We start from the raw sequence: 27,659 nt of genomic DNA, 5'->3' as shown, positions 1-27,659 counted from the left end.
TCTTAGATGCTGCGTAATGAAAAATCGGCGATTATTCGGAGGATAGGAATTCGAATTAATACACGCAAGAAAAGCAGATTCTCTTTTTCGAGCAGAAAGACGAAGAATCGAAAAATAAAAAATATACTTTGAGACCAATATTATGGACTTAAGTACGATAGATTGTCAATTTTTTCAAATAATTTTTTTATTTTAATTATATATATGTTATATATATATAATTATATATGCAATATTGCAATATTGTTTTGTGCTGTTGGGGAACCTTTTGGGGAGGTTCAACTCTACGGCTTTTTCTAATCCTAAGAATTAGGATCTAAAAAATAAAACAAGATGAAGAGCAAGTTAAACCGAAAATAATAAAGTTAATCTACATTGATAAAAACAGGCATTAATTTGATTTTAATAGTAAAAGTACTATTGATTGCAATTATTGTATTAAAAGTGGTACTCATAGTTTTGTATTTAAGATCGTCGTAAATTGATTTGATAATAGTAATTAAAGCTCTATAAATAATTATTGTTACTCTATCCCAGATAGCACATGATATTAATAGAACGTATATGAACGTTCTAAGAATATTGGTACATTCTTAAAATGTTCTATGAACGTTTTTAGAAATTTGGTGCTGTATAGGATAATACTCTATAATATTGTTACTCTATAATACTCTATAAATAATTATATTGCACATATTATATCTTCTTAATTGATCTATTATTTTATTAATATCTATTTCTACCAGTGCAGATTAACTTTAATTTATTTTTTCTTTTGTTCTCCAGCTCTAAAAATTAGAAAAGAATAAAGAATAAATTAACCCAAAATTTATTTACACGTAGAAACGGGCAACAGTCAATGACCCCGAATGAACTGTTCGGTTCAGTTCAGTTCAATCAAATCAAAAGGGACTGTCAGAAGTGAAAATTGTCAATTTATCGTCCACATTCGTGCCCTAAAGCTCGTACTAGTCTGCGATTTGCAGTTATAGTTGACTATCAACCAAATTGAGCCAACTAAATACACTTTGTTCATTTATTCTCATATTCGCGGGCCCTCGTGATGACTCGCTCGTTACGTTACCGCCGGGGAAACGGGCCAATTGGACGCTCCCACATTTCTAAGCGTGCACACGCGTACTCGAGGCACCGTCGCATCCGGTAGTGGTCCACTCTGACAGACCACTGCAGGATCAGACAGTTGTGGTACTTTCATCGTCCATAGTATCATGAGGCTGCTGCTACTCGTAGGCTTGATAACCGTTGTCTCCTGCGCGAGCAATGGGCCGAAAGTCACCGATAAGGTATAACGTGAGAAGTATATATACTTGGATATAATCTGCAAAATATAAATTGTGAATACGTGGCACTTCGCCGGCGCGAGATATTTCTGTTGCATGTATGGAAAGATCCGTGCGTCACTTACGAACGAACGATGTCTTTGTCCAGCAGCGTATATTCGCCGAGTTCTCTCACAAAGAATCGTTTACTTCACTTTAATTAATGAATAATTCATCAAATTTTTAGGTATGGTTTGATATCAAAATCGGTGATGAGGATGCGGGTAGAGTAGAGATCGGTCTGTTCGGCAAAACTGTTCCGAAGACGGTCAAGAATTTCGTGGAGCTGGCCAAGTTGCCGGAAGGTGAAGGGTACAAGGGCAGCAAGTTCCACAGAGTGATCAAAGACTTTATGATCCAAGGAGGTGACTTCACAAAGGGAGATGGCACTGGAGGTCTTTACTTTTAATTGTTTAGGACAGGTGTACCGTCTAAAAATTAGCTTGCGAGCTAACATTCTCACCTCTTCATTGTCTTGTTTAGCAAGATAGAATAAACAAAAAAAATAAACACTGGAGCTCTGTCCCATAATTAGCTTCTAGCATCTGTTTTCTTTTTGGTTTTTATTTGTCTCGTTTAATGAGACAAGGTGAGGTGATAGCAGATGCTTTTTGATGACACAGATGTATATACAGGTAACGTTCTATCTTGTTACTGAATGTCAAGAAAAATAGAACACGATGGTTGTGTCGATTTGTATCATTAATGTCCATTCCTACCAATGTAGCTTAATTTTAATCTTGGTTCAACTAACTCTTTCTACTAAAAATTAGAAAAAAAAGTAAGCTGGACCGAAATTAAAGTTAATTTACATTGGTAGAAACGGACATAAATGGAAAGCATCCAGCGTTTAGCTTGCGAGCTGAATTTTGGACAAGCCTGGTTTAGCGCAGATACACTTGATTCTGATTGCTGATCTATAATCTGTCCATTAGGTCGCAGCATCTATGGGGATCGTTTTGCGGATGAAAACTTCAAGCTGAAGCATTATGGCGCTGGATGGCTATCCATGGCCAATGCTGGCAAAGATACCAATGGATCTCAATTCTTCATCACGGTTAAGCAAACACCTTGGCTTGATGGTAGACATGTCGTCTTCGGCAAGATTATCAAAGGAATGGTAAGAACATCATCTACTTGTTATTATTACAATAACTTATTGAGAATTCACTTTTTTATTTTATTTCGTTAATAATACAAAGTTCCTTTTCATTCATTTTTTTTTTCATTTTTCCTCTTCATTTGGGAAATAAAAAAGAGAAAAGATGAAAAAATTTCAACAAAAAAAAAAGAGCAGACTTGTAATTATACTTATTATTCTGTTGCAGGATATAGTGCGCAAAATTGAGCAAACGAGCACCGACTCACGAGATAAGCCACGCAAAGACGTGGTCATCGCCGACAGCGGCGCGGAGACTGTGACAGAACCATTTAGTGTATCTAAGGATGACGCCACTGAGTAAATCTCAGCATTCGCCAACAGCCTCATTATTCTTTATTTCTTTATTTCTTATACAAAACGATCTCTTGGGAACTGCATGGTTTTTGACAGCCTTGTTGGTTTTTTCTAAATGGATGAGTGGCACTAACGATAATTTCTGTGTCATGGTAACTGTTTAACAGTGTTCTAATGACGGGATTAATAGGGAGAATAACTCAGCAGCGATATCAATGAAACAGCGTTTTGTAAGGTCATAAAGTGTTAAAGCAACGATCAATAAGTAATAGAATGATTGTTTCTATTCTAATTGTTAAAAACTATGTAAAACTCGCATTGCACGATACATTTTGTACGCAAACAGATTTTCTACATTCACAAATAAATGTAAGTTGTTTAAAGTATCGTCGTACGTGACTTTATTTCTCTTACATAAGAAAACCTTATCGCATGCTTCATCGAATTAATTGATAAGATAAATGTGTAGGCCAAATTAGAAAGAAATAATTATATACATATAAACCTCAAAATTAATATTTTTAAAAAATTATTAATACAATATCAATGATATATATATATACATCATAAAAATACCAAAATTTATCAATTTTTACAAAATTATAAATATTCATAAATTTTGAAAAATTTTGAATATCTTATTTAAAATATTCTTTTAATATTTTAAATAAAAGATATTCAAAATGGCAGTTCAACAACCGGATTGGACCGGATTCATGCAATTTGCAATTATTGGTCTGTTTTCTGTTCCTGCACTAGACTGCACTAGAACTCTCTTTCTCGCTTTCGTTAAATATCAAACATACATCTATCTCACTTTAAGTTCCAAAAGTGTACACTAGTTCAGCCACAGAAAAAAAACTCCCTGCAAGCTTGTAGCAATTGGCAATTCTGAATTGGTGTTTTTCTCACAAAGAACTCGTGGCTGCTCTTCTGATTTTATGGAAAATCACTGAAAAATGTTATCAAGGCAACAATTATGTCTTACCTTCGCGCATAGTAAATGGATTCGAAAACGAAACAGCAATGCTTTGCGGCGTTTTCTCTCAATTAAGAATCAAAAAGATGTAAAAGTACGGTGAGCAATTAGGTTAGGTTAGGTTATAATAATGTCGTGAATGTAAACAATTCTTGTTATGTCGCTCCCGAAGTGTACCGCAGTTGTATATTTACTTCATTAAGATTGCGGTACACTTGACGTTATAAACGCTCCGAAGCGTTTGAGCGATCAATCAGAACAAAGAATTTTACGAATTAACTAATCAAAGAATGCTTCGAAGCGTTTGTAGCGTCAAGTGGACCACAACCTAAATATTCATGATGTTTCAGAGAGTCACAATTAAGTCATTAATTGTATTGCCTTTTTTTGACAATTAGGGAGAAATGGAAATCCACTGTAGGTTTGGAGGTCCACGCTCAGATTGCCACGAAATCAAAATTGTTTTCCAGTGCATCTACCGACTTTGCCAGCCCGGTTAACTCATGCGTTTCACTTTTCGACTGTGCCACACCGGGAACGTTACCTGTGAGTTATTAATAATTGGTTATAATAAATCAAACAACTACTGAACGTAAACTAACAGTAATATTACATCAATATTGTTATTTCTTATTCAACAATGTAACTGTTATGTACAATACGTGTGTTATATTTATATTATTAAATGGGAAATGATAATATTGATGCAATATTATTGTTAATCTGTGTTAGCGAAAATATTCTTTCTAGATAAAAATAATTAATTTTGCAAACTGTTACAATAAATATTAATTATTGTCGTAGATACGTATATATTGTAGGTACTGAACAGAAAATGTGTGGAATCAGCAGTGCTGGCTGCTTTGGCGTTATCCTGCCGATTGAATGAGACTTCTTTGTTTGAAAGAAAACATTATTTCTATGCAGACTTGCCTGTGAGTGATAAGGCTGTCATAAAATAGATACTTATCGTTATGTCTTTATTAGTTGCAAATTGTTTAGGCAGGGTTTCAAATCACTCAACAAGGACAACCTATTGCTGTTAATGGTGAAATTAAGTTTCATGTTTTCACTCCAGGACTGCACAAGTCTCCATACTTGAAATCTTCCAAAATTAAGCAGATCCAATTAGAGCAAGACAGTGGCAAAAGTTTACACGATGAAAATGTAGCAAGGTATTGAGCTGAGTGCTACTTGGTTCTATTTGAAAGTTAGTAAAAATTGAGTGTTCCAATTAAATTTTTTACTTGCTATTTCTATATTTTAGAAACCTGATTGACCTTAATCGAGCCGGAATACCTTTGATGGAATTCGTGTTTGAACCAGACTTAGTCGATGGTGAGGAAGCGGCTGCGCTTGTAAAGGAGCTTGCATTTACATTGCAATTACTGGGTGTCTGTAGCGGCAAAATGGAAGGTTGTTTGCTGTAAAAATTATTTTCAAGTTATTGTATTTTTGTACAACTTTGTGTGATATATCATCTTTTATTATCTTTATAAATTATAGAAGGAGCACTTCGCATAGATGCTAACGTTTCTGTAAACAACCGTGATAGTTTAGGCGTTCGAACGGAAATAAAGAATATCGGAAGTGTGCGTGCTGTTGCTGCGGCCATTCAATATGAAATAAATAGGCATATTTCTATCCTTGAGGTCGGTGACAAGATGTTCAATGAGACTCGTGCTTGGGATGCGGTGAACAAGAAAACTGTTCCTATGCGTGAAAAAGAGGACAAAGAAGTAACATAGTATTTCAATTTTACGCTGCTCTTATATCACGAATTATTGAATTCATTATAAATACTTTTAGGATTACCGATTTATGCCTGAAACAAATTTACCACCTTTACGCATACATCTTAGAGAAGATTTACCGAATAAAAACAATTTAGTTGATGCTGTAGTACTAAAAAGACAGCTACCCGAATTGCCGGAGCAAATACGTCAGAGACTAAAGGATGTTTTTAAGATACCTGCTGAAATAATTATAGCTTTAATGGTAATCTTGGTATGCTCTATAATGAAATAAGTACAAACATTTTTCCTAATATTTCATATTTTTTTAGAGTGACTTTGCATTATTACAATTATTTAACAGAATAATAAAAAATAATGAGAATCGTGAACCGCAACTGGTCGCTAAATTTCTCGTCATGGAGCTGTTGACTTTTCTTTATAAAAATAAACTAACGATTGAATTTTGGTAAGCCTCTTCTTTTTAAGTAAGATAATGTCTCTGAATAAAAAATACATACCTCATAAATTTTCAGTGTATCACATGAAGATTTTATTGCTCAATTGATTGATTTATTACAAGGCAATTTAATTAATTTAATAACGGCAAAAAAGATTTTGAAGGAATTAATAGTCGATCCAAATAAACTACCAAAGGAGGTAAAAATTTCATTTTTTCACAAAAAATATATGATATATTTACAGCTTTAATATATTTTTGATTTATATTCATATAATTAACTTTATTTATTATATATAGATCGTTAAAGAGCACAATTGGTTCCTGATATCAGATGAGAAACAATTAGAACAGATATGTTTAGAAATTATAGAGAAAAATCCAAAACTTGTATCAGGATATAAAAGTGGCAAGAAAAAATTGTTTAATGCATTAATGGGAGAAATGGCAAAGGTTACGGAACAACGTGCAAATTTGGCTGTTGTTGCAAAAATTATGGAACGATTACTGAAATAGTAGTGTGATAAAATGGAGAGAATTACAATAAATCTATTAATGAATTAGTATTGTGAGAGATGATATACTGTAAATAAAACATTCGAGTTTTATTCATTAAAAGTTTTATATTGATTACTTACCTTTCATTGTATATGACACTGCTGATTAATCACATTATACTATATTATATAAGGATTTTTATCAATATAAATATTTTAAAGAACATATTACATATACATAAAGGAATTCCACCACAGACTTAAGTTTATAAAATAATAAAAATAGGTCCACACACACATATAAGTTTATGTATTAAATATTTACACAAATATTATTTTCTAATAAACTTCATTACGAAATAACTACATTGAGTCATCATTTTTTTACAATTGTTTACAATAATATCATTAAAAAACATGCCAACTGTCAATTACACATTCCATTATTCAATATTTATAAATTTGTCTTTATCCAGAACGTATTGGACAATCATTATTGGTGTTGCTATAAGAAAATAATAGGTAACAGCGTTTTATATTGAACAGGTAGTTAAAAATAATAACACAGATTTTCTACATCAACAGTTCGAACTGAAGTTACCACAGCTCTAACATACAGTAATTTTAGCACTTTAAGGAGATTAAAAATCCCGATGTGTCTAAAGTATATTTTACATATCTGTGATATTATATAAGAAAATGTATTATATTACAGAGTAATTAAAAACATTTACTCCCGTATATGCATCAAATTTCTGCTTATACTGCAAAAATGGCAATGATGGAAGGATTTACAAATTGCAGTCTTCAGAGAAAGGCCACTTGAGTAGCAAGGTCATGTCCTTTGACTCCTTTATCACCATAATTTAATCAGGAGTAACAAATATATCGCTTATTGCTTCGACAAACAGTTTCGATATATTATGGATTTGCTTGTATGTAGTCAGAGTGTTTCACAAAAACTTACTTCGCGAGTAAAAATTCTATTTTTCAAATTACTAAAATGCCACATCACCATTGTCTATTTGTCTGTATTTACAAAATGTCCTTATAAAGAATCAACATCGATAACGCGATTTGTTAAAAAAGAAAATTGTCCGTAAAGATTAACAGTTCTTTTTCTTTCCTTTCTAATAGTCAAATAAAATAAACCTGACTTTTTTTACTATAAAGCATTAAATTGATTTTATATAGTGGATTATAAAATTTATCTTTCTGACATTATAAAAAGTAATTTCACAAAGTAAAATTCTAAGTCTTTTACAATCAAGTATTCACAGTCTAAGAATAGGAGTAACATTTCTTTTCGCCTTTGGCACAGCCATGCGATTAATTGATCTCATAATTGGAATAAGTTAAATAACTATAAAGATAAATTCATCGATAGCATGACGCAAGATTTGTAAGAATACTAGCGATAATGATGATGCTGCTATAATTGAAGCAATTCATTCAACATAGTTGTAATACAACTTAAAATTTCATTACGATGTGTAGTTGAGACTACAAGATTTATTTGGATAATTTGCTGATTACTCTGATCAAGGCACCATTTTCATCTTTTAGCCTCTGATTTTCGCATTTTAGTTGGTCCATCACCTAGAAAAAAAAATATCACACTAATTCTTATGCGCTAGTTAAGAACACAGCAGAGGAGAATATAAAGAAATAATGCCGTTATAGACGGAATAATTTCAGTGCTCACAAAACAACAGGAGGATAAATGGAAAGAGGCACTCACAAATATTACTGCAACCAAAAGTCATTAAAGTATTCGGGTAATGTATGTACTAGCAGAAATTAATAAATGTTCAGATACTGATACAGATAAGAGAACTGAAAAATGATCGCGAATAGCAAAAGCGTTTCATCGATTTATGATCATCGTATTATATATAATACCAGAATCATAAACTTAATTTTTTTTCAAGTTAATCATTGCATTTGTACAAAAGTATTCCTTCATAATTATTTACATTTAATTAATGTTGTATTGAGATTGATAAATAGCTCAAACAAATTGTTTAGATATAAATCCGACACTAGAATAAAATTTTTATACATACAAATATTCTACAATAAAGTTCGAAAATTTATCCTCAAACTCATACGCAATCTAAGAGCGAGACTTAATTAACGAATAATTAAAAGTTGACAATTTAGATAACGCATAATTGTCTTATTGATACAACAATTTGACTTCAAGTTGTGGGGGCATATTTCATATTTCTTATGCAAGAAATAATTTTATGTTACAATTGCAACTATCATATATTTGTCATATTTTTTGTTGAGCACTTTTTGAATACTACAAATAATATCGTTGATACGAAAGCTTTCTAATGCATACCATGAAATAATGATGAGTATGCAATATTATACGTAAAGTTAAAGAGGGATTAATGTCAATTTTGTGGATTGGCTATTTTTTAAAGTCTATAAAGTGCAATAAAGTGCAACAATTTAACATTTAACATGCTTCCTTAGAGAGAAAGAGAGAGAGAGACAGAGGTGAAAATCTAAGTTAATACAGTGTAATATGTGTTGAAATTTTAACAGTCGAATATGTTTTGGGAATTGAATAACTTTCACACAGTTATGATTAAGATAAATAAACTGAAAAGAATAATTAACTGCAGAGTCATGGCTTTGTCTTTATATGAAATACGTGCTAAAATGATTATCGATGCTTGATGATGGCATTCAGTTTACTGATGTTATTCTGCATGTTGGATGATGGTTTTATAAGGAGGAAAGTTTCCTAAAGTTAAAATTGTAGTAGCTATATTCATTCCTATATGCATCTTATAAATGACAGACTGCGTTCTTTCTTATTTTTTGTTAAAAATTTGTTTTTCTTTTTTAGTAAATATATTATTAAATAGTTCATTTATAACATGCATCACACAATCAGCCGGGATAATTTATTATAATTTTCACGTTTGGAACAACCTTGAAAAATTTTATACATATATAAAATATGTTAAATACGTAATTATATGCGTAAAATAACTGTCTTGATAATACATTGCAGAAATAAGTGTTATTAGTATCACACAAGAAGATACATGAATGTACAATATTGATTGCAATACTTAGAATAAGACATATGTATTATAGAAAGCCTGAAATTTTTCTTTTATAAAAGTAAATTGATACCTTTAATTAAAAATTGATTAACGATACGCGTTATATATTGGAATGCATTTTGCAAAGCTGATTTGTACGATAAGTATGATGAGTGATATCATTTCTGTTTTAATATTGGCGATCAGAACACAAAATTATAATTAATCATTCGATTAAAAGAGTAATTAATTAATTAATGTTGTACGTGAGATACGATCTATCGTAAACGCAGATGCTGTCATTGTGTCCTTTACCTATTTAGTATTGGTGAGTTTGGATACGACGCGGGTAAGTGCCCGATTTTCGGCTTTCAATCTCTCATTTTCAGCTTTGAGCTTTTGCAATTGCTGTAAACAGTTAAACAATTAGCCTAAAACTCCGCCACTGTTTTTGCGAGTCCCAAAATAGCCAAAAACAAATAACTAATTCGCGTTCTATTAACAGACGAGTAAAACCGCGTGCAATTCCCTGCTAAAACTACGCTGGAAATTCTGAGAAGCGGAACTCAGTGGAAATACAAAATGGATTACTAAAAATTATTGTATCCCGCGAAAAAAGAGAAAATGAGTATCAATTGGAAATAGAGAATAAGAAAGAGAGTAAAGCGTCAATTTGCGTAAAATTGCCAGGTAAGGAAAAGCATATAACCGAAGCGATCGGGTCTTCGTACAAAAATAATCATTGCTGTTTTTGCTTGCCGCTAGCAGTCACAGCAACACAAGAAAAAAAGAGATGACGGTGTGTAACTAACTAAAAAATCTAAAATTGTAAATATACTGATACGTATATTCGTACACAAAATCACAGACAATTGTGTCCAGTCTTCTCATCATTCAATTCAATGTATGAAAGCATTTCTTCCATTCGCTTTCACATACATAACAGATTCATAATGTAGGAAGTGTATCAAATCTCTGCAAACTTACCTTCAATTCTTCTTCCATCTCTGAAAGTTTCCTCTCCATGGCTCGCCTTTCTCTTTTCTCTGCCTCAGAGAGAATTACTTTATTTTGGTTGATTTGCATTTTTTCCAATAAATGCCTGACTTCCTTTAATTGTTCGTCGGAGCGCTTCAGTTTATCCTTTAACCTTTCATTTTCGACCTGAGATTCCTCGTATAATTTCTTATAATCTAATTCACCATTTTCGGAACTATTCGATTTTAATCTGATTGGTGTTGATGAGGCTTCTGATGATAGCGAAGATATCGAACCTAATCTAGTGGCTCTCCCAGAACGATCGTTTCCACTCTAAAAGAGAAAGAATATTAAACATAAATTTTTATTACAATGTATCATTTTTATCAATTAAAAAAAAATTATAATCTGTAATATTAATAAAAATTAATAAATATAGATTTAATAATATAATATTCGGTAATATTAATATTATCGAATGTTATATTATTAAATCCATATTTATATAATTTATTTACGTATACAAAATATGTTTAAATAATAAGAAAAAATAATAGTTTAATAAAAACCATTATTTCATTTGAAAATATTCTAAAATTCTGGAAGTTTTATACTTCCAGAAGAGAGTACTTCAAATTTAAGATACGAAAATCAAGGAAATTGCTTACAGCATATCCCTCAGAACTAGTTAAACTTTGCAGACTGGAACTTCTCGAACCGATATTAAGACTCGGTTTTATCTTGGATCTCTTAAAACTCTCGGTTTTTTGCATGTGTGGTCGAGTGTTTGCGTTTAGGTTTAAATAGTTATAACTGGGAGATGGACTCAGATTCAAAGGACTGACAGCTGTGTGAGAAGGTAAAGTCACACCACCATATCCCGTTGACGTTCCACCATATGTCGTGAAAAGATTCTGATAATTCGGACTGTTCGTAGACTTCGTGAAAGGACTTGTTCGAAATAGGTCGCTACTCTTCTTACTCTTATTCAAAAATTTAGATCCGGAATATAGATTTGGAGTTTTTACGCCCAATAATCCCGCGTTAAACGTTAAATTATTTGGATTTAACGAGAGCAAACCACTTATCCGTGACCTATTTCCAAAAATTGATTGCCCATTTGTTGACGCTTGAGCTCGTAAGCCTGCAGCTGTTGTTGGCTTAGTCTGTACTCCTTTTCTGTACGAAGACATGGTTTGCGTCACGTGCTAAGTGTTATTATGACTATAGCATCGGTAGCTCTTTCCGCGAGATCCGTAACACGTTACTCACATAAATGGTTTGCGAGAGGTTTTATTACAGCCTGCGATATTTTAAACGCAAACTTTTTTCGATTTTTAGAGCGGAGCGTGTATACGCCACGGATAAGAAACGATAGACTGACTGAAACTGGGCAGGGGAACCAAGACATCAGGCAGTTCGCTTTAAAGTATTACTACTATGCGCTATTTTTGGAATGCACGCGGAGACGCACACAAATATCAAGGTTGTGTGTTTCGGAGAATAAATGCAATTTATACCATAGTTTAAACGGTTTTCTTCAACACAATGGCTTAAATATAGACGCATTTGTAAATAAATAATATATAGATACTATATACTCTATATATTTAGTTTTATAATCGGAATAAGTTCAGAGAGACCGAGTATAAATTTCGTAATATTAGATAATAGCCGTCACACACACGTATATATATATATATATATAAGATTTATATAGAACGCATTAGTAATCTGTCTGTCATCGATATACAAAAAACTAAAATGTTTTGATGTTCATGAACGCTAAATATAAGTGGAATGATTCTAAATGTCAAACCGTTAGATTGTATTCCAAATGCGTTGGATAGAATACTTTTAGACACGGTCAGGCCATGTCCATGATCATTTCTTTTTGCTTTAATTACCGATTAAAGTGCCATATATAATTAAAACTTTTTGTCAAGAACAATTCGATAATTTTATATTTAGAATAGTAGAAACATTACATTAAGATTAAGCAAAATTATACGTTGACGTTTATCACGATTATTTTTCTGTCCATTTTCATATCAAACGTCGTATTTCTCGAATATAAGTGACAAAATAACGAATGCTAGACTATTTTTATCGAGAACAGAGGCTATTTTTTCAAGAAGCTAAAAATAACTTGAAGCTCTGGTAGCCTATGAAAATCGTTTACAGCTAGTGAATGAAAAAGTTAAGCTGGAATTATGGAGCCTCCAGAATGAAACAGAAAATAATTATACGGTATTAAAAAAAATGCTTTTTTTCATGGTACTTGCGTCTCTTTACGTATAAAGTAATCGCTTAACAATCGGAACAAGCGAAACAATAAGCTGTCAGCATCGCGACCGAAATGAGATAACGTTTTATATTCAAAGCTCTTCCCGATTTGCGAGTGTTGTGTTTCCCTCTGCGTCATTTAACTGCGCGTTATCCAATTTTGGATTTTTGGCACGTGCCTAGTAAATCTGTGGCAAGAAGCTCGTAAGTCGAAATTCGAACAGACGCTTTGACGCGTTAGAAAGATTTTGTAAAACGGAAACCAATAAATCGAAAACAAGGGAATAATATATTTTGGATTGGTGGAATTCATATTAGTATCTATTGCAGAAATTAATTCATCACTCATACATATGTATAACCTAATCTTTACATTATTATGTTAAATCAAGTAACTTGAATTTAAAGCACTGCTTTGTTTTTAATAGTAGACTAGAGTTTATGCTTGGAGAATTGACACAGCACTGTGTAATATTTATATTTTATATTGAAAATAAAATTACTTACTTCGTTGTGATTGATTTTGGAATCATCGCAATCACCACCAGCAGTTAGATCTTGCTTTTCTGGGTCAATTTCCTGTAAAAAAAGAAAATATAATTTTTTGAGAAATGTTTAAATATATATTTAATTTTTATCAAATAATTTTTATTATTTTTAAACTTTACTTAATTTTTTTCTAATTAAAATTTTTAAATCTATTTAAAGTCCTTTCTTACTTTCCTGTAATAATATTAATTAAAATACTTTTGAAAAAATGTAACCCTATTATGTAATTCTTACTAACATCCATATCTACGTGAACCACGCCTGTCGATCTTCTCTTAGGCCGACGTCTCCTTTGAATAACTGCTTGTGTAGCTTGTGCGTTTCTACTATCATTTTCCTTATCTTGTTCTATAATACAAAAAAATTTCATCTTTTTACATAAATAATCAATACTTCATGAATTAATATATTTTTATTAATATACATAAAATTCCTGATTATATTCGTTATGTCGTTAATTATTCTGTAAAGTCTTACCTTTGTCATCAGGTTGCTTTAACGATCTTCTAAGGGGTAAAGTAACTGTGGTTTCTGTACTACTGGTGGCAATAGTCTCCACGGGCGCTGATGATGGTCTGGGTACACCAGTTCCACCAGACGGTCTTCTCATATAGGCCGTTGTATTATCAGTAGGTTTATTATTAGCATCCTCTAACTGAAACTATATAATAAAATATTATAAATTTTGATTTTTACAATAATAACATTCGTGATGCACTTTTACTTTTAGCAATTAAACTTCTGTACATTACATCTTCAAACGCATTGCGGCGTAGCATCGATCATACAGACAACCGTGAACATTTGTGAATTAGTCATAAATAAATGATTTTTTTTATAAGCGCACACACCTTGCTTCCATTGTCTACCCTTAATCTCCAAGACGGTCGTCTCTCAGGTAAATTAGATTCTTCAGAAACTTTATTCACAGGAGTCACAGTAGTGGAAGTTGCGGTTGTTATCGTAGCTGTGATCGAAGCTGTATTGCTGACGGTGGTGGTCGTGGTAGTAGTAGAAGTAGAAGTAGTAGTAGTAGAAGTAGTAGTAGTAGTAGTAGGAGGAGGCTGGATTATTTAAAAAAAACATGAATAAAAATCATAATCTCAATTTAAATGTCATGCTACGTTGTGTTATTTTTGTGTAAGAATATAATAAAAAATAAAATATTATATACCCTCGATATTAGGCAACACAAGTATTTCATTGTGAAATCGTGTAGTTCAATTAGATCTTCATAAAATTTATTACGTTCAATCGTTAATGCTGCACTACATTCACTACTATTGCTGTCATACTGGATAAGTCTTTCTTGATATTTTTATACATCATTGAAAAAGAATTCTTTCAGACATATCAGATCAGATAGTTAGTCACTTTTCTCCAATCACACGATAAGGCAGCGATAATAATACTGATATGATCTTTACCTGCGTGGATGGTGTTGATGTCGGCAATTCATTGTTCTGTTGCTTTTTCTTCACTAATTGTTCGGCGCTTTTAATCTCGTCCAATGTCACACCTTGAGTAGACCTTCTCGTTTCTCTTACTCTCTTTGCATGGGCTTTCCTTTGAGTTTCACTTTCTTCATCGCGTACGGGTGGAACGAAGGATCTGTACATATTCATATAGTAACACATGAAGTATCAATTTACGAGCTCGAAAACAAAAGATATGTAATATTGTCAGATTGTTTTATCTGTGCAATAAAAACAAACTTTTAGTAAGCATGTTCAACATAATTTGTAAGCAATATCAAAAAAATTCAAAATATAACATAAAATAACACAAATATACGTATTCCTGTAAAAGAAAATAATTAAAATATCTCTTCTTTCAGGTACACCTTTGATGTTATATATTACATAATTTCAATTTCTTCCTTGTAGTGTATTAATTTTGAAATGATTAGAAAATTTGAAAAGAAAATAAAGCTGTAATGCTTAACATTATTGAAGAAACGTTCTGGTCGATATATTATTTTCACAGAATATCGATTTTTGTTACAATGAACTATATTGAAAATATCATAAAGTTTTAGTATATATTGAACAGGACAAATCGAATAAAGCGCATTTGTGTGTGGCAGTGTGTTCATTTGCCAACTACTAACAGGTAGTATTTAGGCAAATTTGATAAATTCATATGTGTAGTGGATAAGGTGACTATCCAAATATATATATATATATAGGACAATTAATGTGCAAATAAAAAGAATAATCACACTGCAAAAAGCAAACTTTCATGCTACTGCCAACAAATTAACGTAATTAATACGTAAATATTTGACAATATGCAAAAGTCATAATATTTCAGGAGGATCTTCCGAGCAGTGAGTACCCACTTGAAGAAATTCTTGAAGAGATTTCCTGGACTTAGCTTGCTCCCTCCTGGTGTAGTGGGAGTTCCAGGAGCAGTTGCTACTGCATTATTTGTATTCGATACAACTGTAGATGGAGCTTCCACTGGTTGAACACTACCCAGCCACATTAATTATAACGCACAATACAGAATGTAAATATATGTTTGTCGATTGTGTGTACATGTGATAATGTATTTTAATGATGTAAATAAGTGCCTCTATCCTTATTAGGAAAATCCGCCTTAGAAAAACCCAAACATTTACACAGTAATTATATAATAAAAGTAAAGATATAAGCATTAAAATTTTTATAGTCTTACGTAAAATAGTTAAAAGTGTTTAGAACATTTACTTCATGTAGAAAGATGTGAAGTTAAATAATATATATATGCACAAAAATTACATGTAAGGATTCGATTTTAATTAAACTTGGAGATATTGTAGGAAGATGACTAAAAATTTTGCGGCCAGTATCTTTTACATTTCATAAGACAATGAAATACTGCAGTTTACTTGTATTAATTTGATGTAAAATAGATTGAAAAAGATCATTGCTAACATTTAGACAATATTTAATAAGTGTAGATCCTTAGTATAAAAATTTCTTTACCTGCGAATTTGATTGACTGGAATAGGACTTGTTGTTGTAGTGGCAGTGGTAGTTGTTGTGATGGATGACAATAGACTCGATGCCAATGTTTTAGATGCAGATGTTGGTGAAAGTGTATTGCTTCCTTGTGGCAGTCTTGATAATTCCAAATTTAATTTCACGTCTTTCTTTCTAGAGTAAGAATAAAATAAATAATTTAAAAAAAGGAATAATTTGTAAAGTAATAAACTATCGAAAATATGCATTTTAATGACGTTGCCATGTTTAGAAGTATTAGATACCATGATGTCTTCTATTTATTAACACTTCCATGAATAAAATAAAATACCTCTTGAATAAAATAACTCTTGTATTTTACAATAGAATTTTTCGAATATATTTTAATTATATACCTACTTTAAAGTTTATTTAAAAAAAAAATACAAGATTATAAATTTCTATATTTCCTGAGTTTTTTGTTTAGCCTCAGTCATGTGATGGGGTTAAAACAGAAAATATAATATTAAAGAAAAGAATTACTTTAAAATATGTATATGTAAATTTTTGTAAATAACTAATTCTGAATTTAATTTAAAAATTAATATCTTTTGATCTGATTAGCACTATTATCTGATTTAATTTAAAGCTTTTTAAGGTTTCAAGCTAGACTAATAAATAACAAGCGACATTAAAAGCTCATTAGTATAGAATGTATAAAAAAAAACATTAAAATCACATCTGTTACATTCACACACTTTCAAATAATGCAAATAATATGATACTTTCGCAGCAGTCTACATATTATACAGTATAATCATAGTAAATAAGTTGGATAGAATTACTGAATTAACATAATTACAATTGGTATTGTACAAGTAAAAGCTGTAACATTAGAGGCATGCGGCATATACCTGTGTGTTTCGCGTAGAGATGCAGAGCGAGTCGTAGCATTGGTGTGAGTAGGAGTAGCTGCATTGCAGCGATGGAGGGTAGGGCACGAGAACGCCTTGATGCGGGCACGTAATGCCAAATACTGCTCATAAAACCTGCATCACATGCATTACCGTGCCATGCATATCTCTACACTAATTATCATAATAGTATAGGGACATACGTTACAAATATGAAATGCTAAGACTCATAATTAATGCGGACACATGGAGTATGCATATTATACAATATCTTAGTTGGAACGTAGCACCGCTGTTAATAGCATTATAAATATCTGCCTATATCATTAAAAAATAAAAAGACACGATATTGCTAATATAAAGCTGCGAACTTGTAATATAAAAAAAAGAATGATATATAATGCATGAAGCAGAGACTTAACTAAACTTACTTCTCATCTGTCTCGAAACTATGCGTTCTTCTTAATACCACATCGGGTTCTCCACTAACTTTGTTTGGTGTTGTTGGGATTTTAATATTGCTATCCTTATCTTCAAGTTCTGTGAAATAATCATGTAGGTTTATTAGTAATTTAACAGGAAAATTCGTGAAATATAATCGCATCATTTGATGAACATACTTGTAGATGCAGAATTAGTAGTTTCAGTACTTTGCATTCTATTTCGGAAGGAACCTGAACGTCTCCAAGATGGTACAACACCGTCCTCATTATTATCAGTCTGTTGTTTTGGAGGCAATATTGGAGCCTTAAAAAAGAAAACTCGAATAAATAAGCAACAAGAGCTAGTTATATAAGGTTATTCGAGAATATGAAATATATATATGATTCATGATTAAAAAAACAGATGTCTTACCTGATTAGGAACTTTATTAGTTTCAACTGGAGATATTGGACTATGGGGTGCATTTTCATCTTTGTTTACTCTATTTTTCTTTTCTGTAAAATAATTGAACAAACACTTTACTGCAACTATCAATTTTACAAAAGAAGTATTTAAAGTCCACACTCTTTAAAGCAATAACCAATCCAGTAAGTTTCATTTAAGAGAGATATTGTCACAAAATTTTTATATAATATACATGCAATAATAAGCAATAATTTGTATCACCAAAAAAAAAGAGAGGGAGAAAAACAGTCTTACAGATCAAACTTACCGTCATCTGTAAGACATGTCGCGTGGTTAGACTTATCAGATTGATTGGAGAAAGTGGAAGAGTGTGATTCTGAGCTAGTCTCAGATTCACCTTCACCATCACTCTCTTCCATGTGTGTTTCACGTGTTGCTTCTGTCCATGCAGCAATGTTATAAGAAATACACATTACAGTTAACGGTAATATAAATTAGATTCACAAAAGTGGACAATAGGATAAAGATTTGTGAGAAAATAGTTCGCAAAACATAATTGTACTCTTTCCTTTTTCTTCATATAAAAGATAAACATGGAAGTTGCAGAGTAGATAGTTATTTCATATCAATGTAATCACCTCTTAAAAAAAAAGAAAAAAAATTAAGTCCGAAAATTATATACATATATTAGAAAAAAAAAAAAAATATAAACGTGCGGATTAGATCGTATATTGAAAGGAATAGTATAAACAGAATCTTACCAACGTCGCTGTTTGTACTAGTGCTGGAATCTTCTTTGTCAGATTGAATCTCTAATTCAACCTTCTTAACTTTATTTGGCGTTTCTTCTTCAAAGATTTCTGTAGATTCTTGTGCCGCTACCGCATTATCAGCACTCGTTGAGAAACTGTAACATTTAGAAGTATATTAAGAAAAAAAATAACGATTACAATCTGTATATCAAACAATATTTAGGATTATCACGTTGTTTACCGTTTCTTTGGTATAGACGATTGCTTTTTGTTATTTGTTTGTGAATTTTCTTTGATAAGTGCTTGTTGCTCTCTCAAATTTTCAAGAGCTTTAAGGATGTCTGCATCAGCAATATCAAAAGCAGTTTGATCCTAAAAGCAAGATACCGATGAGAAAAGAAGGAAGAATAATAACATTAATTAATTACATTTGTCAATCAAATCCAACCTGGATTCAGATTAAATTAATCTAAAGCCTGGAACTAATTTAATCCATACACAGTCTAATTATAATTATTAGAAACATTTATTTTCTTACGGCGTAATTTTTCATATCCATATCACAGCTGTTTTCAACAAGAAGTTTGCAAGCTTCCAGTTGACCCCAATGCGCTGCACCGTGCAAAGGCGTCCATCCATCAAAGTCCTGTGCATCAACATTGCATCGAGCTTGTAGTAATATGCTGCACAGAAATATTGAAGAAATCAATAAAAAGAATCAACCCTAAATCTGCACTTAACATATTAGAAAAATTGTTCAATTTTTAAAATAATTTTTATTTTATCGCACTATGCGTCATATGTTCAATACAAGAGATGTAATTTTCTACAGTATTCATTTACTTATATCTAACATAAATAATCTTTTATTTTTAATTAAGATATAATGTCTTACTGCATGACTTTGATGTAGCCTTTGGCAGCGGCGACATGAAGTGCCGTGGCTCCTGATCTCGGATGCAAGGAATCTTTGCCTGATGCACCTGACCGCCAAGCTTTTGCATCATTTAGCATTGACCGTTCCTCTTCGCTCCTAGCTTGATCACAATCGATGCCTGCATAAAATTAAATTTGTTATAAAAAATTAAATTAAATTTATTTCGTATATTTAATAATTTATAATTTTTTTTTAGCAAATAATCTACATTTCATAAATATGTTTAACTTTCATTTTTTTTTTTTTCGAAATTCAATTATATTTCATAAGAAACATTTCATATCATAAATATTTCTATACGAGTAGTTGCACACATGTAAGGTGTGAATGATGCACGGTATTGCTTAAGAGAGTATTTCAGCACCATTGTACGTAAAATTATATCAACATCACGAAAAGGGGTCAATGAAAGAAGATATCTTTGCCAACGTATGATTTGTGTCTGAGCGTGCAAACTTCTAGCCGGATGTTGAATTTTAAGTGCTTAATGTTTTACATGTGAAGCGTTTATACTTTATACAGCTTTACGTATAACATCTAATAGCTTTATAAAGCTAATACTTGGATAAAGAAGTGATCAAAAACAGTGGCTAATTGCTATTTACGTAGTTAAATTGTTTGTAAAATTATCACAGTAGATATGTTTCAGTACTAAGATTTCCAGCTCTGATTTTCCTCGGAAGTCTATAATTAAAAGTTTTACGCAATAGAGAGGCCTCAGACATCCTGCAGGTATACATATAAATACAAACCTGCTTTATTTATATGCTGTTGGAGCATGTCTTCCATCTCGTCGCTTTCTGCAATATCCAGCGCCAGTTCACCGTCATTGTTTACTGCTGCCAGATTACATCCTTGTTCTATTAAGTATCTATAAAATACACAATTATCTATTTATTGCAATACACGTGAATAGCACATTTATTGATAAATTATGTATATAAAATCTAAAGAAAAATAGTTTAAAGTCATGTAAAAACTATACTAACTTAGCAATAGATATGAATCCACAAGATGCTGTGGCATGCAAAGGCGTCCAGCCTTCATTATCTCCACGATTGATATCCGCTCCTTGTTCCACCAAAAACTCCACCATATCCAGGTCATCATCAATGCAAGCCTGTTGTAATAATATAATGTGAATATAATATATCATATGCTGATTACATCAACGTGCGTGAGTACACAAGTTGGACAAGAGTTGAAAAGCGTGCGCGATTGGCAAGATGTATTTCGAGGTCTCGACATCGAGACCACCAATTTTGCTCGGTCTAGTCAAGTCTGGTCGCAATCCAAGGCTCGAATCGACGTTATGTTATAAATGCGCTGTTTCGATTACGTCATTACTTTTTGAGAGATCCCTTAAATGGAAGCAATATCTCTATATGATAATGGAATGTTTTATTATAAGATGTATATGTAGTAAATTTATATCACATCATAAGACTTTTTGAAGGAATTAATTTTCAACATATTTCCAAGTAGCATCATAAAATAAAATATAGAGGAAAACCAATTTATCGTTTAATCAGAATCTTCAATCAGTAGATACTTAGTGCTAAATAGTCTTTTTATAATAGATTAAACAAACGGTAAAAGTATGAATTATTCTTTACGTCGTTCAACATGTGTAAATTTTCATGATTTTGATATTACTTAAATGAAAAAAAGTTAGGTACATGTTACAACATTGCTAGACACAGAGAATTTAAACTGAACACAGATGCTGCAGCCTGTGACTTCTAACAGAGAGCTATAAATAGCATTTGATGCCTGATGTATTTTCACATTCTATTTTCGCAAATCCATGAAATGCCTTAACTTCCTTCCTTCTCGCTTAAATAACAGCCATAAATATCGCTTCACGTTATGGAAAATGTTATTCCATTTAATAAGACTTGTATAAGACTTTCTACCGCTATTACTACAGCAAATATCTCCTTACATTTATATATGATAATATTGCGCTACATTTTTACAGTTTTCTCAAGTTTCGAAATCGTTAATGGTTGTTAATTAATTTAATTGGCAAATGTACCTTAAGAAATACAATAATTTAAAAAATATATAAAATGGATACGTTGTTATTATTATTTTTTATGATTGTATTATAATTTTACATTTTAAAAAATATCGCACATTATAATTTTTTATGACCCGCGAGATTTATACTTATTTAAATAATTATTTGTTTTTTTTTTTAGCAAGATATAATTATTCCCTTTTTCTCCGCATCAAGGATTCTTACACGCCAACCGACCTCTTCTTCTCATTAATTGTATCCTCATTAGTTACTTAGTACTGTAATAACCGTTATGGTATATATGTATGTACGGTGTCCCGGATTACCCAGTTGCGTCCGCTTTCGGAAACACCCAGAAATAGATTGCTCGTAAAAGCTTACCACTCACGAAAAAAAGTTGTTGCCAGTGTGACAAGAAAATTGCTCTATGATTTCTAAGCATGCTCAGAATGGTATTATAATTACAAATTCTTTAAATATCAGCACGTCGAATTAATTTTTTTTGCGATAAAGTTTTAATTTCAATCTCCTGATTTTTATAACAATCAGAACTTCCAATTAATTAAAAGATAGTATGGCAATTAATCGAAAAGCCATTGCAAAATAGAAATATTGAGATATTATAGAATTTTTAAAATTATTAAATAAATGTAAAACAATCATGCAACCAATTATACAATACATAATAAATCAAATAGACTGTTTTATATACACAATTACATACATCCATTTTTTTAAATAATATCGAAATATGTTGGTCTCAGCTATTATTTCATAATCCAACATGCTTTGTAAAGGAAGATATAAACTGTATGTTATGAAATAAACAATACATAGCAAACAAACGTAAATAATATTTTAATAAAAGGATGGGATAAGATTAACACTAAAATATTGTTTATTAATAATAGCAATTAACTTTTCAAATTAAAGATTTATGAACTGCAGCTGTCTTGTCAGGCAACATAAAACGGAGAAGAAAATAAAAATTTATGAGAAATTGAATGGCATACTACTTTTAATGTAATTAAATAAATTTTTAGAAAATAAATAATAGATTTCTAAAAAAAAAGTTTAATCCATTCTTAGAGTACATTTTGTATACAAAATTCTATTTTTTTTTCATTACAGTGAATACTTTTATGACGCTTGGATTTTAAAATCTAACAAAACTTTGATATAACGTTTTATATATTTCCTCTGTCAGACTCATTTCTATCAATGTCGATTTTAATCTCGGTTTAATTTACTCTTTATCTTTTTCTAATTCTTAGAGATAGGAGAAGATAAAAGTAAGTTAAACAGAGATTAAAGTTAATCTAAATTGATAGAACTGGACAGAAGAGAAATGAGTAATAATCGAATTCTGACGAGTGCTAAATAAAATAATTGATGATCAAACAGCATGTTATAACGTTGCGCTTCAAAACAAAATACAAACACAATTATTAAAATGTTAATTGCATATTAAAAAAAAAAGATCTAGTACAAGAAAAAAAGATTATATTTCCAGGTTTATTCCGATTGCGTGAATATACATTCGAGTCACGGCAGCTAAACGCGGCACGTCAAAACATCTTGCAATAAAATTAGCATTTCGGTTACACAAGCGAGATATTACCTAAAGTAATCTCCTCACTAATACATATAACATAGTAATTAACGGTTGAAAGCAGATGTTGCGTTTGCAATCAGTGTGACGGTCTCTTGACGGGATTTCAAGAGGGAAAAAGAGACAGAATGAGAGAAAGAAAGAGAAAAAAGGAAAGAGAGAGAGAGAGAGACCTGTTTCCTTTAACACCGGCGTCAAATTGACCGACAACAATCGCAAACACACCCCCCACGGATAATTTTTGAATGTCGCGAATTATACTCGTTTCTATGTAGAATAACTTTAATTACCCATCATTATAAATTAATTTAGTTTCGGTAATTTACTCTTCGTCCTTTTCTAATTCTTAAGACAAAAAGAAAAGAGTAAAATAAACCAAGATTAAAGTTGATCTACATTGGTAGAAATAAACATATCTCAATTAAATTTACTCTTCATTCTTGCCTACAATTCTTAGGTCCAGCTCCACCAATATAAGACTTAACTTTAACCTCGGTTCAACTTACTGTTTATCTTTTTTTCATTGTAAGAATTAAAAAAAATAAACAGTAAATTATATTGAGATTACAGTTAATCTTACATTGATGGAACTGGGCCTTAGAACTAGAAAAAGTAAGTGAAAATCAAGATCAATCCTCAACTACAGCTATGAGAACTACATCTAAGTTCTAAAGTTATAATCTTGTTTAAAGTACAGAATAGAAGTCAACCTCCGGTTTTACAGTAATTGATAAAGGAAGGCTCAGGCTCAGTTCCACAACTCACGGTTAACTCTTAACCGGGATTCAACTCATTCATTGTTTCTTTCCAATTCTAGAATTGGAAAGAGGTGAGAAACAAGTTGAACCTCGGTTAAGAGTTAACCATGAGTTGTGGAACTGGGCCTCAAAGTTTTGTTTATCCATTATTTAGACCTTCATGATACCAATCATACAGATTATACAATCATCTAAAAATATTCACTTCAGGTCCAAATAGCCCATTGTTGTAGTCATGAGTTAAAGTCAATCTACATTGATAGAAACGGGCATTAGACAGCTGGAGCTCGTAGTAGCCATCTTGCAGAATTACGTTTATGCTGCGGGAGGGAGGGAAGGAGGGAAAAGGAAAGAAGACGTTGGGAGGAAGGCAGAAGTGGCAGAACGCTTTCCAGAGAGGAGGAGGAGGAGGAGGAAGAAGAGGAGGAAGAGGGGAAGACTTGAAAGAGCTGTCAAAATCTCAGCGAGATGCCGGGGGGATGCCAACGAGAGAAGCGCCGCGCGACTCGCCACCCTTAAGTACCTGGTGCAACGCGGTGAGGCCGTCGACGTTCCCGGTGTTGATGTCCGCTCCCCTCTGCAAGAGACGCACGACCTCCTCCTTGTCGCTGGCCGCGCACGCCGCCAGGAACACGATATCGGCGGAGAACTTGATCTTGCGCGCGACTTGGCGCGGTTGCGTGGGCTCGCGATTCGTCTCGGACTGCTCCCAACGCTTGAGCTGTTCGGCTCGCTTGAACAGGGCCGAGCTCGAACGTGTCTCGAGAGACATTGCCCCGACGACGGCGGCGGCGGTAGCGACGGCAACGACAGGCGGCAGCGAGGAGGAAAAAAAAGCGCGTCCTCCTCTTTTCTCTCAAGGGGGCAAGGCAGAGAAGCGGCAGGCTGCTCCTATAATCGCTCCTCTTGTCGCGCGCACGGGCTTCTCTCCTTCTTCTCGCTTGGCACACACGCGCGGCCGCGCTCCACACATGCAAGCTTACGCACACGCGCACACAGACGCTCACTCATTCACTCACGCACTCGTTCTTGCTTCTTCGTTCTCTCGCGGCCCGCCGCTCCCGTTCTTCTCCCTCGCAGCCGATCTCTCGTCCGTTTCGCTCCCTCTCTTCCTTGCCCTTCTCCGCGCGCCCTTCGTGTCTTCTTCCACTTTGCTCTGCACGGCGGTGGCGGCGACGAAGACGAAGGCGAAGACGATTACGACGATGACGATGACGACGACGACGACAGCGGCGGCGGCGACTGCGCTACGTGAACACGCACGCACGCACGCACGCACACGTACACTCGCGTTTCACTGCGCGCGATACGGCACGTGAAACAGGCGTTTCCCGCGATTCTGCTCCATATATGAGAGAGCGGAACACACCCGGGGCCCGTGTTCCCCGTGCGAGTGTTATTGTCGATCGCGCCGGAGTCTCACACCTTGACGGGGTTACCCGGAGGGAGCGGTCGTGCGCGATCGCCTTCGGTCGAACACCACCTCTGCTAGCCACTCATTTACGGAACGGCTTAGATTCGCGTGCTCCACGCTATTCTTGGCCGCGCTCCCTCGCGCTCCATGCCGGACAGAAGCTCGGACACGAAACTCTCGCTCGGACTCGCGTTGTCGCCAACGCAGCCAACCGTCGTTGTTCCTGAACAAATAACGACTAGGAAATTTCAATGGCGAGTGGCGACATCTTTGTCCCCATGAAGCGAGTTCTCTTATTGGATGTTTAAAAAATTCCTAGGGTGGTGCTCGTAGTCGGATCTTATAGCGAATTCGATTGGACGCACTCATTGCGCACTGTAGCGGGATTCTCTAAACGTCTTATCGATGATTGTCGCTATCGTTAACTAGCGACAGCCAATGGTGACACAATCCTGGAAGAAAGAGCAGCTCTCATTGGCTATCGCTAGTTAACGATAGCGACAATTGTCGATAAACCGTTTAGAGAATCCTGTAACTGGTGCACATTAAAGCCGTCGTACACAAAATAATGTAAAGATATGTTTATAAATAAACATAGAGATCGATTAAATCGTGAAATACTCAATACATTTTATTGTACTATTAGGTAAAATATGTATTTCATAATTCGAAATATTTGCATTTCATTTTTATATTCAAATTAAATCAGTGTACAATGGCTTTAATATGCACCAGGGCGCACTAGTGCTTCCAATCGAATTCGCCATTACATTAGAGGTGCGTTCCGTAGCTTGCATGATGCGCATGATGCATCCATTGTCCTTGTTTAACATTTAGTGAGCAACAAGGATAAACGATGCATTATGCACTTCATGCGAGAAACGGAATGCACTTTAGGCCTCCGCTGATATGTCTTTTCTAAATCCAATCACGAGCGTTCTGCCAATTCCTTATTGCGCCAATTCCGCATCATAGGACCTCTCCATTACGGAACACAGCTATGTTAGTTACAGCGCTACCAACTTTGTAACTAAAAAGAAAATTTTCGACACAGCTATCGGAACATAACCTGTAAATTCGGGGTTAGTTCCTAAACACAATAGATGTAGGCCGATATCCATAAGTCCGTTCTTATTTCAAGACCGTCTTAAGTATCTCTGATTGATTCGTGATATTTTAAGACTGCAGCGTTTATGCAAAAGACTGTATTTGAGGCTTTTTTCTTTAATTATTCTTCTACGTTACGTAGCTCTGCTAGTTTTACAATTTATTTTTAAGAATTTTTGCAAATTTTCCCTCTTATTGTTATATTTTGAAGTTAAAGTTTTCTTCAAGATATCATACTTTGCCATTTGAAATTTTTTATGTATTAAAATTTGCACTCTGAGTGCAGTTGAATGCAAATCGAAGAGTTAATAAATAATTTAATCCTTTCAATTATATCTATATTCTTTATTGTCATGATAACCTCAGAACCTTAGAAAGGATTAAGGCCGGTATTCATAGTCAGATCTTATATTCAAGACCGTCTTAAGTACAGTCTTAAGATGTCACGAACCAATCAGAGGGCCGCATTAATGTCTTAAGACATTACTTAAGACGGTCTTGAAATAAGAATCGACTATGAATACCGGTCTAAATCATTTATTGGGTGCATTCAGTACTACGACCGCTCACTGAGCGCTCAGTGAGCTCTTGAATCTGTTTGGTCTATATTTTTAGTTCTAACGGAATATGCCAATCAGATGCAAGAGCTCACTGAGCGCTCAGTGAGCGGTTGTAGTACTGAATGCACCCATTAACAATATTAACACTGAAAATATGTAAACCGATTTGCACTCAATTGCACCAGTTGCACTAAAAAGCATGCATTGAGATCTTGTTCGCGTTGTATGAAATCCCCAAATATTTTTGCACTTAAAATGAGATAGATATATATTTGGCCTTGAAAAGAGAGAAAGCGAAGATGCCGAAGGTGCCAAAAGTGCAAGCAACGCGAACAGACCTATTGAATACAAATCACACTTTATTCCCTAGTTGATGTTCGGAGCATTGGAGGTCGTAAATTACAATGCATTTTCCCATCCCACCAGATTATTATCTCGAGTA

At 33.3% G+C, this 27,659-nt stretch overlaps 3 protein-coding genes across 9 annotated transcripts; 2 read left to right on the top strand and 1 right to left on the bottom strand.

The window, feature by feature from the left end:
- Positions 1-1,144: 1,144 nt before the first annotated feature.
- Ppib (peptidylprolyl isomerase B (cyclophilin B)) lies at positions 1,145-3,182 on the top strand. Its single transcript, XM_018457580.1, has 4 exons — positions 1,145-1,304; positions 1,528-1,735; positions 2,276-2,460; positions 2,669-3,182. Exons 1-4 carry the CDS (start codon positions 1,230-1,232, stop codon positions 2,801-2,803), a joined length of 603 nt encoding a protein of 200 aa, XP_018313082.1. The 5' UTR covers positions 1,145-1,229; the 3' UTR covers positions 2,804-3,182.
- A 518-nt stretch (positions 3,183-3,700) lies between these two features.
- GatB (glutamyl-tRNA(Gln) amidotransferase subunit B, mitochondrial) lies at positions 3,701-6,537 on the top strand. Its single transcript, XM_018457579.1, has 10 exons — positions 3,701-3,874; positions 4,174-4,321; positions 4,597-4,710; positions 4,778-4,950; positions 5,043-5,191; positions 5,282-5,514; positions 5,585-5,773; positions 5,841-5,977; positions 6,045-6,168; positions 6,269-6,537. The coding sequence occupies exons 1-10, from the start codon at positions 3,756-3,758 to the stop codon at positions 6,482-6,484; spliced, it is 1,602 nt and encodes a 533-aa protein (XP_018313081.1). The 5' UTR covers positions 3,701-3,755; the 3' UTR covers positions 6,485-6,537.
- Positions 6,538-7,664: 1,127 nt separating this feature from the next.
- Mbs (Myosin binding subunit) lies at positions 7,665-25,736 on the bottom strand. Of its 7 annotated transcripts, XM_018457571.1 has the most exons (22): positions 24,660-25,736; positions 20,733-20,863; positions 20,496-20,614; positions 19,702-19,861; positions 19,345-19,489; positions 19,048-19,178; positions 18,816-18,961; positions 18,362-18,493; positions 18,061-18,143; positions 17,826-17,952; positions 17,637-17,745; positions 17,206-17,340; positions 16,316-16,486; positions 15,688-15,819; positions 14,774-14,957; positions 14,198-14,410; positions 13,824-14,007; positions 13,585-13,694; positions 13,305-13,376; positions 10,521-10,844; positions 9,849-9,941; positions 7,989-8,064 (listed from the first exon to the last, which is right to left on the bottom strand). In XM_018457571.1, the coding sequence occupies exons 1-21, from the start codon at positions 24,906-24,908 to the stop codon at positions 9,849-9,851; spliced, it is 3,150 nt and encodes a 1,049-aa protein (XP_018313073.1). In that variant the 5' UTR covers positions 24,909-25,736; the 3' UTR covers positions 7,989-8,064. The 7 variants fall into 7 exon arrangements, with proteins under 7 accessions (XP_018313074.1, XP_018313073.1, XP_018313079.1 ...); XM_018457572.1 differs by lacking the exon at positions 9,849-9,941 and having other exon boundaries at positions 7,665-8,064; XM_018457577.1 differs by lacking the exon at positions 14,198-14,410.
- Positions 25,737-27,659: the final 1,923 nt, after the last annotated feature.

The sequence above is a fragment of the Mycetomoellerius zeteki genome, unplaced genomic scaffold (assembly GCF_001594055.1).
Source record: "Mycetomoellerius zeteki isolate Tzet28-1 unplaced genomic scaffold, Tzet1.0 scaffold64, whole genome shotgun sequence".
Lineage (NCBI taxonomy): Eukaryota > Metazoa > Arthropoda > Insecta > Hymenoptera > Formicidae > Mycetomoellerius > Mycetomoellerius zeteki.
This window is presented reverse-complemented; position numbering and strand designations above follow the sequence as displayed.